This window comes from Neolamprologus multifasciatus, chromosome 19, assembly GCF_963576455.1.
Source record: "Neolamprologus multifasciatus chromosome 19, fNeoMul1.2, whole genome shotgun sequence".
Taxonomy (NCBI): domain Eukaryota; kingdom Metazoa; phylum Chordata; class Actinopteri; order Cichliformes; family Cichlidae; genus Neolamprologus; species Neolamprologus multifasciatus.
In genome coordinates this window covers 10,166,014-10,180,347 of record NC_140457.1, presented here as the reverse complement: position 1 = coordinate 10,180,347, position 14,334 = coordinate 10,166,014, and the positions used below count along the sequence as shown (strand labels likewise).

Here is a 14,334-nt window from a genome sequence, read left to right as displayed (position 1 = left end):
GCCCGTGGGTTGTTTTTAATAGAAGTGTGCTCTGGAGTATCTCTGTACTCCCTCTCTCTGTTCAGAGTGAGCTGTGCTCCTCTGGTTTATTTTGAGGTGGTCTTATCACAGCTGTTGTAGCTGGTGGCAGCCTGTCCAAGCCCCTCGACACTCTTCCTTTTCTCCCTCTGGCCCTTGGTCCTGGTAAGACCCTGTTTGCTCCTTGCCCTGCTTCTTCAGGGATATTTAGGCTTTAATAGTTTAAAAGATTAACTCTTGTGCTTGGGATGTGTTTCAAAACGTCTTCTTTAACGTACTAATGAGTGCCTCTCTGAATTTGATGGATGCAATCTTTGCCAAGTTTGTTAGAGGCGAGAAGCGGCAGTGAGGCTAGTCTAGTCTGTGAATGCATTTAGTAATATTTATGTTAAAGTAATGGCTCACTAAAGCCACAGTGTTACATACACTGTGTTAAAGGTAACTTTAACCTCCTAGAAATATACTGCGTGCCGACGGGGTTGCTTATGTAACATTTGTGTTTTTATTGAATATTAATAGTTGAAAAAGACGACTTTACTGCGCACAACCACTGACATCAATAAGAGTGGATAAGAAATAAATAAATAACGTGCCCATATTAAGAAGTTCTTAAAATAGCCTGTGGATCTGGAACAGGTGCCATGTGCTCAGCTTGTGAAGGCACAGGCAGCGTGAAGGCTGCACTAATTTTTATGCACATAAACAGGCTCTGGCTGCAAGCCCGTACAACGCAAGACAAACGCAAGGACTCGATAGGGGATTATATTTATTATTCACTTAATGAGCTTTAGTATTACTTTAAGTGATTATTGTTTTTGTCGTAAAAATGGCAGATTTTCCAATGTCTGCCTGTCTTAACAGTAAATATAAGATGGTCTCAAAACCAAGAAAAACTTGGGCCACCATTCATTTCTTTGTTTTGCAAAAAATGGAAAAAATGAGTGCGTTGACTTACTGAAACGTGTCAAGATACACGGAAACAAAGAATTAAAAACATTTATTCTTCGGCAGGAGTCTGAACTCTTAGTTTGTTTAACTACTCCTCTGGAATTGTTCTCCATCCTCATTGAAGGATGCAAATGCATCAAATGAAGGTCTACATACATCTCTCAGGTCCTGTGTCAGGTCTTTACTGGACGTTTTCCTATTTCTAAGAAAATGACTCTCCTGGAGATATTTTTGTAGGCCTAGCACTTCTTTTGTCCTCCACCTGTCCAGTTTACTCAGAATTTTAAGCAAAAACTACTCGGCATGCTGAGATATGTTTTCAGCTAACAGCTCTTTGTCAATAACCTTATTGGTGTAAAGCTTATTGTCAAATTATTGTGTTATCTTTATCTTTATCTTTTAAAAAAAAAAATAGATTCGACGTAAGAAATGAGAACAAATTATGTGTTTTTGTGACAGGGTGCTAGTAACAAAGGGCCTAAAGATACAAATTAAAATCGATCTGTACAAAGTTGTAAACACATTTGTTCACCCCTTGAGTCTTTCTTATACTTAAATGATTCTTGGGTCAGTTTTAAGTTGCTTAACAAACAACCCAATGAACAAAAAAGCAGCCAATGTCCAAATAACTTGATGGTAGTGTTGAAGTTTGAGTCTATTTTTCTGCCGAGCCTTTACAGCAGGGTTACAGAGTTTTTACAGTCTTTTACCAAAGAATTATGTGTGTCTATTTACAAAAAATAATAATATCTGTTGATGTGTTGGGTCAGCCAATTCACTGAAAAACATTTACTTACTGTCTCTGTATGAAAATCAGGTGTGATTATTTATCTTACTTCTCCGCTTAATGGTTAACCATAACGCTGTGTTGCTGTACTGAAGAACATGAATGAAAAAGTCATTTATGACATCATTGTAAAGACCTGTGCTTTTTCTACTATGACAAAAAGTTCTGCAGAGATGAAGGTCTGTGCTGGAAATTCTCAAATCTGATTTGAGTTAATCAGATTTCTGATTGATTAATCAGTAAAATTAAGCTTCAAATAGCAAAGCTGGAATAACTAGGACCAAAATGGAAACTCAGCATGACTTTGGTTTTCTCCATGTTTACTACTTCACTAAACAGGAAAACATGCATCTATCCTAAGCCTAATCCTTAGCCTCTTACACATGTACGGATTCCATTACAGAACCAACCATCTCCCTTTTGGAACTACCTCAGAAAAATGGAGGCTTGTCAGGAGAGTAAACGCTCACCCACGAGTCCTGAAGCATCGCCAGCCGAGGATCACCACATTGACCTGACAGAGGACCTGGGCCAACAGCTGGAGGACATCATTAGCACCTACCAGGCTGCCGAGATTCCAGCTGAGCCAGAGGACACGGAGGAGGTCACAGCCGTCAAAGAGGCAGAGACCCGCAAGGACCAGAAAATGGAGAAGAAGATGCTGAAAAATCTAGGTGTTGTGTGTGGTTTTGAAAAAACAAACAAAAAAACAGTTTTAGTGATTTTATCTGAGGTGGGTTTAATTCAGTGAAGTCAGCAAAAGTCCAGGTTGTACTGAAAGTGATTAGTGTGTGATAGCAGAGCCGTAACGCGTGTAAATGCATCCATCTGCAACAGAGAGGGAGGTAAAATAGTAGTTCCAAATGCCTTTTATAGTTTGTGTCACTCAGCTGCCAAGATGATTTTTCACAAGATGGACCAGCAGAGTTCTTGAAGTCCCAGAAAATCATCCAACAATAATTTATGTATCAGTCTGTTTAAAACTGGCTTTACGGCAATGATTGATTTTTAAGGTTAAATTCTGTATGGCTGCTCAGGGAAGGAAGCTATGCTGTTGATGCAAAGTCTGAACAAACTCGATTCTCCGGAAGAGAAACTGCAGGCCATCATCAAGAAGCATGCCGAGCTGGTGAGTGGATAAAACAAAGGTGAAGAGAGCAAAAAGAGAAAATATATAGTAGCTCTCATCAAAGCTATGGTTTGTTTCCGGAGAAAAGATATAATCACTATTATGGGGCACTGTGTGTGTGCTTTTGCAGCTGGAGGAGCATCGCAGTGATCAGAAGCAGATGAAAGTTCTCCAGAAGAAGCTTCTCCAAGTGATGAAGGAGAAGGACCAGCTGCAGGGCGAGCACAGCCGTGCAGTGCTGGCTCGCAGCAAACTGGAGGGGCTCTGCAGAGAGCTGCAAAGACATAACAAGACGTTAAAGGTAGCTCAACTCCAGACATCACCGCTTGAACAGTGTCTAATCAGAGATGCCGAAATCGCCACTTTGTTGTTGAGCTATGGTGCCAGGTGGTCCCAGCATATTTTTTGCTCTACAGGATATGACATCAGCTGGCACTGAAAATCTGCTGCCATGTCAACGCTCAAAGTTTGACCTATTCCACTGCCACCCTCACAACTCCTGTTGTGAAGCCAAGTGTTGTTCAAAACAGCAGAACTTTAGCGAAAGTTAACTCCCTGATCAAATATGCATGTTTTTGCTTGCAGTGTAGCACTTTTAGTCAAGATTGTTTTGGTGTGAGCTGCTCAGTTTCAGAGCTTTTTGATGCTTTAGCAACTATCACCTTTATAACAACCATAAGACTGTGCAGACAAAACTGCAGTTCAGTTGAAAGGGTTTGCATTCTTTCTTTTCTAAGTTTAACATCATGGATGCTTCCTCTTGTACAGTGATACAGTTCCTTCATGAGCTTCCTGTATGGCTGCTAGCTGGAGCAATAGCAAATTATATAAGTCAGTGGTGGTGCACAAGACAAACAAAACGGTTGAGCATTTATATGCATCTTGCAGTGCAGGTTTTAAAGCTAACACCCATGCCTGAATCGCAGGAGGAGACCCTGCAGAGGTGCAGAGAGGATGACCTAAAGAGGAAAGAGATCACCACCCATTTCCAGGGCACGCTCAGTGAGATTCAGGCCCAAATTGAGGAACACAGCAGCCGCAACACCAAACTGTGTCAGGAGAACAGCGCTCTTGCAGAAAAACTGAAGGGACTCATTTCACAATACGACCAGCGAGAGGCGGTATGGATCCTGCTACACTGTGAACACACACGGACACTCGCATAACATAACAGCAAAGCCAATTTGTACTCCCAGTCTACATGCATTATTAAAACTGGATAAACTGTACTGTGTAAACCTTCTCACATCTGTGCCCATGAATTATTTGCAGATTTCTCCCAGGTCTTACATTTATTAGTTACACTATTTTAGTTTTATGTAGCCAAAGGCTCCCAGAGCGAGAAATGAAACAGCCTTCTCTGTGAAAACGACTCATAAATCCACCTGAATGTCTTCCAGAACCTGGAAAAGGTTTTCAAGCACAGAGACCTGAAAGAAAAGCTGCTGGAAACCAAACTCGCGCAAGCAAACATGCTGCTGAAGGAAGCAGAGGAGAAGCATAAGCTGGAAAAAGACCATGTACGTTTTTTCGTTGTGCATGTTAATAAAAGATTTGTTGTAATAATCCCCTAATGCTCATTTTTCTTTACCATTTCAAAATCACACAGCTGCTGAAACAGGCAACCGAATATAAACTGCAAGTGAAGGTCATGAAGGAGCAAGAGATCGATATGAAGACCCAGGTATGGTATCAGGGCATCATGGGCAAAATTGGATCATTTTTCTACCTCCCTGGAGAAAAGTATAATGTTTTGTTACCATTCTTCCACAGCTTGATATGTACTCCAAGAAGTTTGATGAATTCCAGGGCACGGTAACAAAGAGTACCAGTGTCTACAGCAGCTTCAAACAGGACATGGACAAAGTAAGTTTGGTTTTACAGAATATTTGAAGTCTGCTTCAGGAGATTAAATTATTGAGTTTTTCTGCAAAAAGATGATGACAAAGATGACAAAAATACAAATGAGAGGAAAGAATCCCATGAGCCTTTCAGTAACACTTCAAAAACTGACAAACCTTATAATCCTACACTTGCTCAGTTGCAGCTATTTTTAGAAGATACTTTGATTGTCTGCAGCATAACATGATTTTTTTGTTGTTGTTGTTGTGCAGATGGCCAAGAAAATGAAAAAGCTGGAGAAAGAGTGCCAGTCATGGAAGACTCGCTTTGATGGCTGCAATAAGAATCTTATTGACATGGTGGCAGATGTAAGAATTTTTTGTTGTTGTTTTAATTCATTAATACCCTCATACATAGATATATTTAAATATATATATATATATGACCCACCAGGGAAAAAAATTCAGTTTACCATATGAAATTTTATACAATATGTTAAAAATTTTTTTACAGAAAGCAATCAAGGAAAAGGAGTTTGAGCTTCTCACCATCAAAAACCAGAAGCTTGAGAATCTGTGCAGGGCTTTGCAGGAAGAAAGGAAGAGTCTATATGCAAAGGTGCATGGAGCTGGCAGTCAACCAGAGGACAAGTCTGCTGATCCATCAGAGAAGGGGGGCTCTGAGAAGACACCTGAAGACCCAAATGAGAATCAGCCCATTCAGAATACTGGAGCAGCTGCCCCTACCGGGACACCAACACTCACGAGTCCGCTCACTGAGGAAATGGCTAAACTGAAGGCTGAACAAGCCCTTCTGAAAGAGGTCGCCAGTTCTTTCACAATCTCTCACATTGCCTCTACAGAAACAGGCACAAGTCAATCACATGAACCCACCAAGGAGCCAGAGGAGAACCACATAGAGCAGAGTGAACACCAGGAAGTCCAGGAGGATGGATACCAACAACAGAGAGATTTGGAAATGGAGTCAGTTGATTAATGCTGAAATCACTGTGAAAAGAAACCATGGTCGTGTGAGATTCTTAGCAATAAAAATAAAAATGCTACATCTGTGTTGAGTGTCTGATCCTAGTGTAAAGACATTTAAAAGTGGGTTTTATTTTAGTACGCAAATCTCCACCTATAACTACACAGATTTATGAACTTGTTTAACAAACCAGAGCTTTTCCAACTACCCATTTTTTTTCTCCAGTAACAGTTTTGTAAGACTATACCACGAGACCCCTCCCAGCAGCCTCAGCCTATAGCAGCATATCTAAACGAATGTTCAGGCACATCTAATGTAGCTGTAACTTTAATCGTATATCAAAAAGGAAAGTTTTAAGCCCGATATTAAAAGTACAAATCCAAATCGGTTCTGGAATCACTCTGTAGAGAGTCTTGGCTTTAATTACTTGTGTTGCAATATCGCTGCGCTTCACCCAGTCTAGGACCTGATAGGATCTAGTGAGCATGGAAACTGTTACATAAGCAAACAAGATTGTATTTTTTCAGTATTAAGGTGGCTAGCTAAGGGCTAAGAGAAAACAGAAATTCACAAGAAAACAAAAACTGAGTCCAAAGTTGAATGAATTTAACTACAAATTCACTAATTACTGATTACGTAAGCAAAAATAATCAGTTTTTCCGGCCTTTGTTTCATACAAAGTGCATCATTCAGATGCATTTTGTTTCTGGCTTCATTTTTGTCTTCAGTAATTAAAAAGCATGGTCTATTGGGCCAACATCAAATGACTGGCCTGGGCATTGAAGAACATCCCATTTCTTTTCCATGATAAACTCTTGGGTTTCTTTTGCATTATGCTTTTGGGTCATTATCCATTTGGCCTGTGAAACAGTATCTTATTAGTTTAGCAAAATCTGTCTGGACAGCCCTTTACATTTTATAATTAATCTACTATTTCTATTAGCAGTCACATTGTTAATAAACAGAGGTGGCTAGTTCCATTGGGAGCCATACCATAATACTGACTCTACCATGTGTGACAGATAATGTGATATTCTTTGGATCATGAGCTGTTTTTGTCCTTCTTCACACTTTTCTCTTCCCATCTTTTTGGGAAAAGGTAATATTAGTTTCATCTGCCCAAATATATATTTTTTCAGAACTGTTCAGGCTCCTCACTAGTTTAATCTGTCCTTCCTGGTCTTGGGTTTGCACCTTGCTCTAAACAATCTCTCTCTTAAATGTGGACTTTTAAAATGAAACACCTACCTCTTTGAGAGTGTACATGACTTGGTTAGATGGCATGAACACTCGTGACCATGGAAATAATTCTGTGATCATCACTTTTAGTTGTCTTTTATAGTCTTTCACACCTTTTCGTATTGCTGAGCTGGTCACTACATTCCGTCTCTGTACCAGATTGTTGATTTGGGCACTCCTACATTTTCTCTCTCTGTCCCTGAAAGGTTTATTTTGGTTTTCAGCTAATGTTGTCTCCTTCACTTCAATTGACATCACTATGGATATTGAGACGTCTACTAAATGTTCAGCACTTCAATTTCAGATCTTTTATCTGCTTAGTTTGTCATGGAACAATGGAACAATGGATCTCACCTGCTCATTAAACTGCTGGTCAGTCAAGTGTCCAATTACCCGTGAACACAATTATTAGTATCCTAATGTGATACTGTACCAAATCAGTGAACAGTTATAGCATAACTAAACGATAAAATGGGCTTGATGTCAAAGAATCTATTTTATTTTAGAATTTTATTTCCTTTCTTTCACATTTCTGTTTTTTTGGCTTTTACTTCAGTTTTGATTAAATGTTTTGTTATAAGTCATTTAAAACCTGCAAACAAACACTTGTGTCACAAATCAGTGACGTTCCCCTTTAAACTGAGCTTCAGTCGAAAATCTTTTGGCTCTAAACTTGGCCAGACTGGACTTTGAGAGAAAGCAGAGGCAGTTGTTACCGCTGTCCCCGATAAGAGGCTGGAGAGTTTAAAAGAAAAATGGCAGAACAACCAGATTCAACTGCAATTTCTTGTGCAAAAGCTCTCTCATCTTTTGTCGAAAAAGGAAAAGCTCTGCTGGACCTCGCTGAGAAGGAAAGCAGGGAAGGTAGGTCACACAAGTGTACATAAAAATAGACACCAGTCGTCAAACAATTTATGGACTTAGCATGAGCAGGGGCTGCAGGAGTCCTATCAATCATTATACATACAGAATCTGCTGAAACAGATGGTTAGCTGCTAACTTCATGCACTTTGTGTCGAACAGGCTCGTGCCAAGAATTCGTCAGGCAGAAAATCCGCATAGAGCGTAAACAGTCACTGCTGGGTCTGATTGAAGCCGGTGCAACTCTGTACAACAGGTCTAAAGTCCCACCTTCAGTTTAACTAAGCAGCCTCTTCTGTTAAACCTTATTATATTGAATATTTTTAGCTAAAATATGTAATGAAGTGTTATATTTCAGGCCCATTTTTTCTGCTTCACAGCTTGTCTGTTAAACGAAAAAAGGATGCAGAGGATCTCTGGAGCAAAAATACAAAGTAAGAGCACAAAAATTCAATTTCAATGTATTGAGGTATATATAACTATTATCATCTAGATTACATGACAAAGGCCAAATCAGCTGTAGCTTGTGCTGTGCATCCACTCACTGATTCACATAGTACAGTAAGTCACAGCCTTAATAAACTGACGTGACCCCTGAAAACTATTGTGCATGATGTTCCCAGCTGTGCTGCTTTGAGAGAAGCTCTTCAGGACTTTAAAGAGCTCGAAGTGAGTTTTTTTTTAATACAAAATGTAAAATATTTTTAAAAAGCATACTCACCACGGTCATTTTACGTAGTGCAGCCAATGTACCGCAGGTGCAGTGGGATGCCTTCCTACAGCGTTTGGATGATGAGTTACAACTGAGTCCTAAAATACACAATGTCGATCATCAATCAAAATGCATTTCACCAGATACGCCGCTCATCGATGCCAGAACTGGAGAGTGGGTTTGATGAAAGCCTTTAATGCTTCCACACTTATTAAAAAAGCGTAACAATGAACCTCATATATCTGCCAGTGTTTATGCGTCGTTGGTGCTGTCTGCTTTGCACCTTTATATTTTACTGAGGCTTTGTGTTTGACAGAACAGTAACGCTGCAGAAATATCTTGGGAGAGGTAAGAAGATATTGCTGGTGTTAATCCGTCAGTTCTCCTGTCTGCTCTGCCGTCTACACATTCAAGATCTGCAGAAGAATCAAGTAAACATCACACACCTAATAACAATGCTTTGCTACATTCATCCAAACCTATTTGGACGACTCATCGTGACCGCAGTAACACATTCATGTTTTTTACTATGCAAGAAAAATGCCAGACATAACAGCACAATATAAAATACTAATTTGAACCAAAAAAAATGATTACCAAAGAGTTATAAGGTGAAAACTTTGCATATCTCAACATGCTGTGCAGTGTGTCTTTAAGGGAGGGAAACAGGGAGAAAGTGGTAACAGGTCTTGAGTCCAAATTTAAAAGTTTTGGGTCTAATTGTAATCAGTGTGTGTAGAGGAAATCATTGGTTGCTGCAAATCATCATCACTGTTGGCTCAAGACTTCTGCACCATGGTGTATATGCAGTGTGATATTCTCATAAATATCCACAATCAGCTGATCTCTAAAATCCCCCAGTACAGTATATAAAACTTACATAATTATGCTTTTCTCTCTCTCTCTCTCTCTTTTTTTTTTTGAAGAGAGACTGTCCCATTTGGTTCTTTAGCCATCAGAATTATTGTCTGAAGGCGAAGAAAGATGCCCAACGGATTTATTTTACCAAGTGGATCATCATGGCCTTGCCATATTGGTCTATTTGATTGACCTTTGTTATTATTACTTATTTATTTTATTTTCAGTTGTTACAGATGGGACAGACATGACTGGGGGATAGGAAAGGGAGAAAGAAAGAAAGAAAGAGAGGGAGAGAAAGAAAAACAGAGGGGAAGAGGGAGAGTAAGAAAACAAGCAAAAAAGAGAGCAACGTAATAAACACAACACCATCGCAATAATCTAGCTAAGAGTAAAAACAGTAGATACTAAATATTGAATAATGTTGTGCAGCACGCAAGATGTGCTTTGAGGTAGCAGCCAAGAAAGGTGTAGTTTGTGTCTGTGAATACCCGTGTGTACCCCTGTGTGTGTGTTTGTGTGTATATATATATATATATATATATATACTTTTATCTCTAATGTTACTTTGCAGAGTTCTCTGGATGCACACTCAGTACAAGTGGTGGTCATTTCGTTTGGCTGTCAGGAGGGAGCATCACACTGGGTAGAGCAAACAGGCTGTCAGTACGACATGCTGCTGGATCCCAGTAGAAAGGTCAGGGGTCAACATCAGACAATACACATTTCAGTCTTTGATAAATAAATAAATTAACTGATTGTTTGGTATTGCAGATGTATAGTGCATTTGGTCTGGGAGCATCTCTGAAGAAAGTGTTAAACTTCGGTAACATGCTGATCTACTCTGAATATGTAGCGAACAATATGGAGTTTCCACGAGAGCTTCCATGGATTCAAGACGACATGTTTCAGGTCATCAGAATTCAATATGACCATTTTGTGCAACACATCTATCTATGTATTAATGAATTCTAAGAGGTGATAGAGAAATTCACTAAATTCTCACCACAAAGAAAGACTTTTAAGATTTATGAATAATTTCTCGTTCCTGTCATTTGTTCTAGCTGGGAGGCAACTTTGTTTTGGACGAACATGGAAGGGAGCTGTTCTCTCACCGCTGCCAGAGTCCAATAGACCGACCCTCAGTGGAGGACATTTTATCTGCACAGTGAATATTAAAATCCTTCATGCACGGCATGACTTAATTAAAGGAAAAAAGAAACAGATGATGTCAGCTGATTAATTCTTTGTATCAAGTTAAGATAAATGTGATTAATAAGCCATCTTTGAAACGATAATTTTGTGAGAACTGCTTTAAAGGTATTACTTTTTTTTTTATACAGTGCTGTGAAAAAGTATTTCCCACCTTTTAGATTTCTTCATTTTTTCCTTATTTGTCATATGTATATCTTTCAGAACATGAAAAAAATGTCAGTACTGGACAAAGATAACCCCAAATAGAATTATTTTATTTATTAAGGGGAAAAAATTATCCAAATCTACCTGTGTCTCTGTGAAAAAGTAATTGCCCTTAAACCTAATAACTGATTGTGCCACCCTTGGCAGCAATCAAGCGTTAGCATGAACTGGCAATGAGTATCTCACATCGCTGTGGAGGAATCTTGGCTGCTGCTCTTTGAAGAATTGTTTTAATTCAGCCACATTGTAGGATTTTCAAGCATGTACGGCCTCTTTGAGGTTATGCCACAGCATCTTAATCAGATTTAAGTTTGGATTTTGACAAGGTCCAAGCCTTTATTTTAGTTTGTTTTTTTTATATAGCCATTCAGATATCCTGCTGTATTAAGTGAATCAAGTGAGCTTGAACTTCAGTGTATAAACTGATGACTGGACATTCAGGACCATAGAGAGCAGAATTCACAGTCAATTACAGAACGTAATGGAGGCACAAGCAGCAAACCAGCCAAAGAGCCACAGACTTTACACAAGATGAAACAGGACTCCAATTCCAAAAAGTTTAGTTTAGTGTATTCAGAATATTTTACCAAAAATCTTGGGGATCATCAAGATTTTTTTGGCAAAGATGAGACAAGCTTTTTAGTCAGCAGTCATGTTTTTCGTCTTTGAATTCTCCCGTGGATGTCATTTTTTGCCCAGTTGCTTCCTTATTGTTGAATCACGAGCTCTGACCATAACTGAGGCAAGTGAAGCCTGCGCTTCTTTACATTATTGTTGTTGCGGGTTCTTTTGTGACCTCCTGGATGAGTCGTTGATGCACTCTTCGTCACTTGAAAGCATCACCACTGTTCAAAGTATTTCAGGATTAAAAATGGACCAGATTCAGATTAAAAGTTTAAAGATAAGATGATGAAATAGGAAGTGCATTAAATATGAAAACATATGACAGACACAATATCACTGCACAGTTCCAGTTTTCCACTTGGAACTCTTGGATTGCATTAGCACTATGGGTAACTTGCACATATGTCAAGGCATCTAAGTGTTTAACGACACACAGCCCTTTTAAATTACAGCTCCACAGTAAGAGTATGCATCCTAAACATGTCAGAAGTGCACATCTGTCACCCACTGACTGCATGTAATGCATTGTCACATGAAACAAAAAGTGCAAACTGCTGAGTGGTTGAAGTCCAACATCAGGTAATAATAACAAACTACAACTTATGGTTGGGTTTCCACAGTTTGCAATTGCTTACACAGCATTGCTAAAATGAGGTGATGCAGCACAGCCTCTATACTAAGGTCTGAAGCCTCTTTTGTCCTATGATAAGTGCTCTGAGCGATTAAGTGATAAAACCTGGTGTATAAATGAAGTCCATTTAAACATGGCATTTTACCTTAAAAAGCATACATTTTGCAGAAACAATAACTGTTTTTAAAATCTTTAAAAAAACTTTAAAATCTGATGTTAAAACTGCTACTTCTCATATCTGAGTTTCAATCAGTGATTAGAAAATGTTGCAAGAAAAGTTCTCGCCAAATTTGCAATAGCAGAAGAAGAGCAGTTCAAAAATATATCTTAACGATAAAAATCAAGATGAAGGCTGAAGGCAGAAAATGCACCTCTGCAGACATAAATCACAGGATCAAGCTTCATAATGCTGCATGTTTAATGACATAAGCCTGCGCAAAACCCTTGAAATGATGAGCAGTAAACTCAAGAGTTATTAAAAAAAAAAGCAGGCTTTTGATCAAGACTCTTCTTAGACATCTTCAGACTAGAACTGCTTAAGAGACCCATCATTTTAAGACAGTCCTTAATCACCAGAGATGGCAAACGTGGACAAACTCATCATGCAGATATGAGACTTTGGGCCATTCCAGAGGAAGATTGCCACACTTGGTTCATTTTCATTGATAGTTTTTGCTTTCGTACTTGTTGGAGTTGTTTTCTTAGGCCACACTCTGGATCACTGGTGCTGGAGTCATGGATCTGAGGGCCTCTGGGAGGAATGTGGATGGAGTGATGTCAAGGTGCGGGACGTGACCATTCCCCACTCAGAACAGTCTGGATCTTTCAGCCGTTGTGAGAGATTTGCAGTGGACTGGAGCGAAAGCCAAAAGAAATATGATGAACTTGACTGGCAGCGGATTTCTAATGCAACCCAGACGGTGGCGTGCGAAAGCAGATGGCTGTTTGATGATAACCGCACTACTATTGTTTTAAAGGTGAATGGTCATTTTTTTCCTATTTCTCCAATGATGTTATAGTATGATGTAATATATCTTTAAATTGATTTTACAGCGGTTGTAATTGATCTCATGGGTTGCGTTTGCATTAGACTGATTCATGTTTTGACTACTTGAGAAGAAACTCATTGCATCACATGTAATATTCATGTGATGTTGTGTAACTCTGGAACGTGACCTAATCTGTCCTGCAGCTATAAATAAAACAAGTGAGCCATGTTACCATGAGAGTTTTAAAGAAATCCATTTTCAGCTTTTGTTATACATATATCAGAAAAGTTCTGTCGTGAAAAGAAGTCTTTTCCTGGATCTAAACATTCCAATATTGCCCCCCTTGCTATTCTCATCACACACATTCATTTGTGTTCTTTGGTTTTTACTAGGTTTATTTTACTGTTATAGTCATGAAATCACAAAGAAAAACAGTGTTAATCTTTGTGTTTCTTGGAATTCTTTCCCACCTAGTTTTTAGATCCTGGCTCGCGGACCTGGATCATGTTTCCCTGGCATGTGGGATTTTTCATTGGAACTCTTGTGACAGGTTACCCAGCTGTCAGGTTTATTATGCACCAATGACAACACATTTCTTTCTTTTTACCAACAAATCAATTAAGGCATACCCCTCTAACTCATTGACCCTAGATGACATCACCGACTGATTTATGGACCTTTTTGATTGCTCATTTAGCATTTTAGTCATTTCATCACTCTTTTAAAACAAGATATCACATCACTGAGGATATAACTTAGCAACTTACAGGGTAGCAATGCCTAAATCTTTTCTTGGATTGTCATCTGATTTACTTTAAATTGGAAAATAATTTATAAAATTATCATCATTTTGTACTAAGTAGGGCTTAAAACTAGCGATTCCAACTATAATCTCATTATCAAAATGAATAGTGACATATCATATCAAGTGAAAACTACACAATGATTTCTTGTACATTTTTATACTTTTATTTTTAACTAGAGAACCCCCTGTTGGCCACTAGATAGAATGGAAGTTTAAGGAGCACTATTCTTAGACTTAGCAGCTATCTATCCATCTTTTACACTAGGTTGTTGGCTGCGAAAGATCAAATCTACCCTTTGATGATTAATTTAGCATATTCTGTCACATATTGTCTCCTTTGTTGTGTTCGACTGATCCGCTTTCAATGTTCTGCTAAAACATGTTATTTTCTTTACGTAGTGATTGAGTTATTTGGGCCCAACAACAGGAAATTTGTTGCCATGGTGATTTGAACTTCCTACTCTATTGGCATGGTGATCCTGCCTGGC

General features: G+C 38.9%; 3 protein-coding genes and 1 long non-coding RNA gene across 5 annotated transcripts in view; 3 read left to right on the top strand and 1 right to left on the bottom strand.

The window, feature by feature from the left end:
- Positions 1-1,376: 1,376 nt before the first annotated feature.
- The window catches only part of LOC146495996 (uncharacterized), a 20,887-nt gene continuing 7,929 nt past the window's right edge, over positions 1,377-14,334 (bottom strand). Inside the window, exon 2 of the long non-coding RNA XR_014871115.1 lies at positions 1,377-8,618. This is a non-coding gene — a long non-coding RNA (uncharacterized LOC146495996). The remainder of the gene's footprint in view (positions 8,619-14,334) is intronic.
- txlnbb (taxilin beta b) lies at positions 2,193-5,794 on the top strand. The gene is made up of 9 exons (XM_085142921.1): positions 2,193-2,427; positions 2,791-2,882; positions 3,013-3,183; positions 3,809-4,003; positions 4,283-4,402; positions 4,492-4,566; positions 4,656-4,748; positions 4,997-5,092; positions 5,238-5,794. Exons 1-9 carry the CDS (start codon positions 2,193-2,195, stop codon positions 5,718-5,720), a joined length of 1,560 nt encoding a protein of 519 aa, XP_084999047.1. The 3' UTR covers positions 5,721-5,794.
- LOC146495997 (peroxiredoxin-like 2C) lies at positions 7,680-14,317 on the top strand. Of its 2 annotated transcripts, XR_014871113.1 has the most exons (10): positions 7,680-7,811; positions 7,971-8,064; positions 8,189-8,242; positions 8,432-8,477; positions 8,567-8,694; positions 8,837-8,951; positions 9,953-10,075; positions 10,153-10,290; positions 10,443-13,029; positions 13,516-13,591. XR_014871113.1 is itself a non-coding variant. In XM_085142923.1 (9 exons), the coding sequence occupies exons 1-9, from the start codon at positions 7,703-7,705 to the stop codon at positions 10,548-10,550; spliced, it is 915 nt and encodes a 304-aa protein (XP_084999049.1). In that variant the 5' UTR covers positions 7,680-7,702; the 3' UTR covers positions 10,551-14,317. The 2 variants fall into 2 exon arrangements, 1 of the variants encoding a protein (XP_084999049.1); XM_085142923.1 differs by having other exon boundaries at positions 10,443-14,317.
- afdnb (afadin, adherens junction formation factor b) overlaps positions 14,302-14,334 on the top strand; it is a 17,391-nt gene continuing 17,358 nt past the window's right edge. The window contains 1 exon segment of the mRNA XM_085142919.1: positions 14,302-14,334. Within this exon segment, the coding sequence (XP_084999045.1) occupies positions 14,317-14,334 (18 nt within the window). The 5' untranslated portion in view covers positions 14,302-14,316.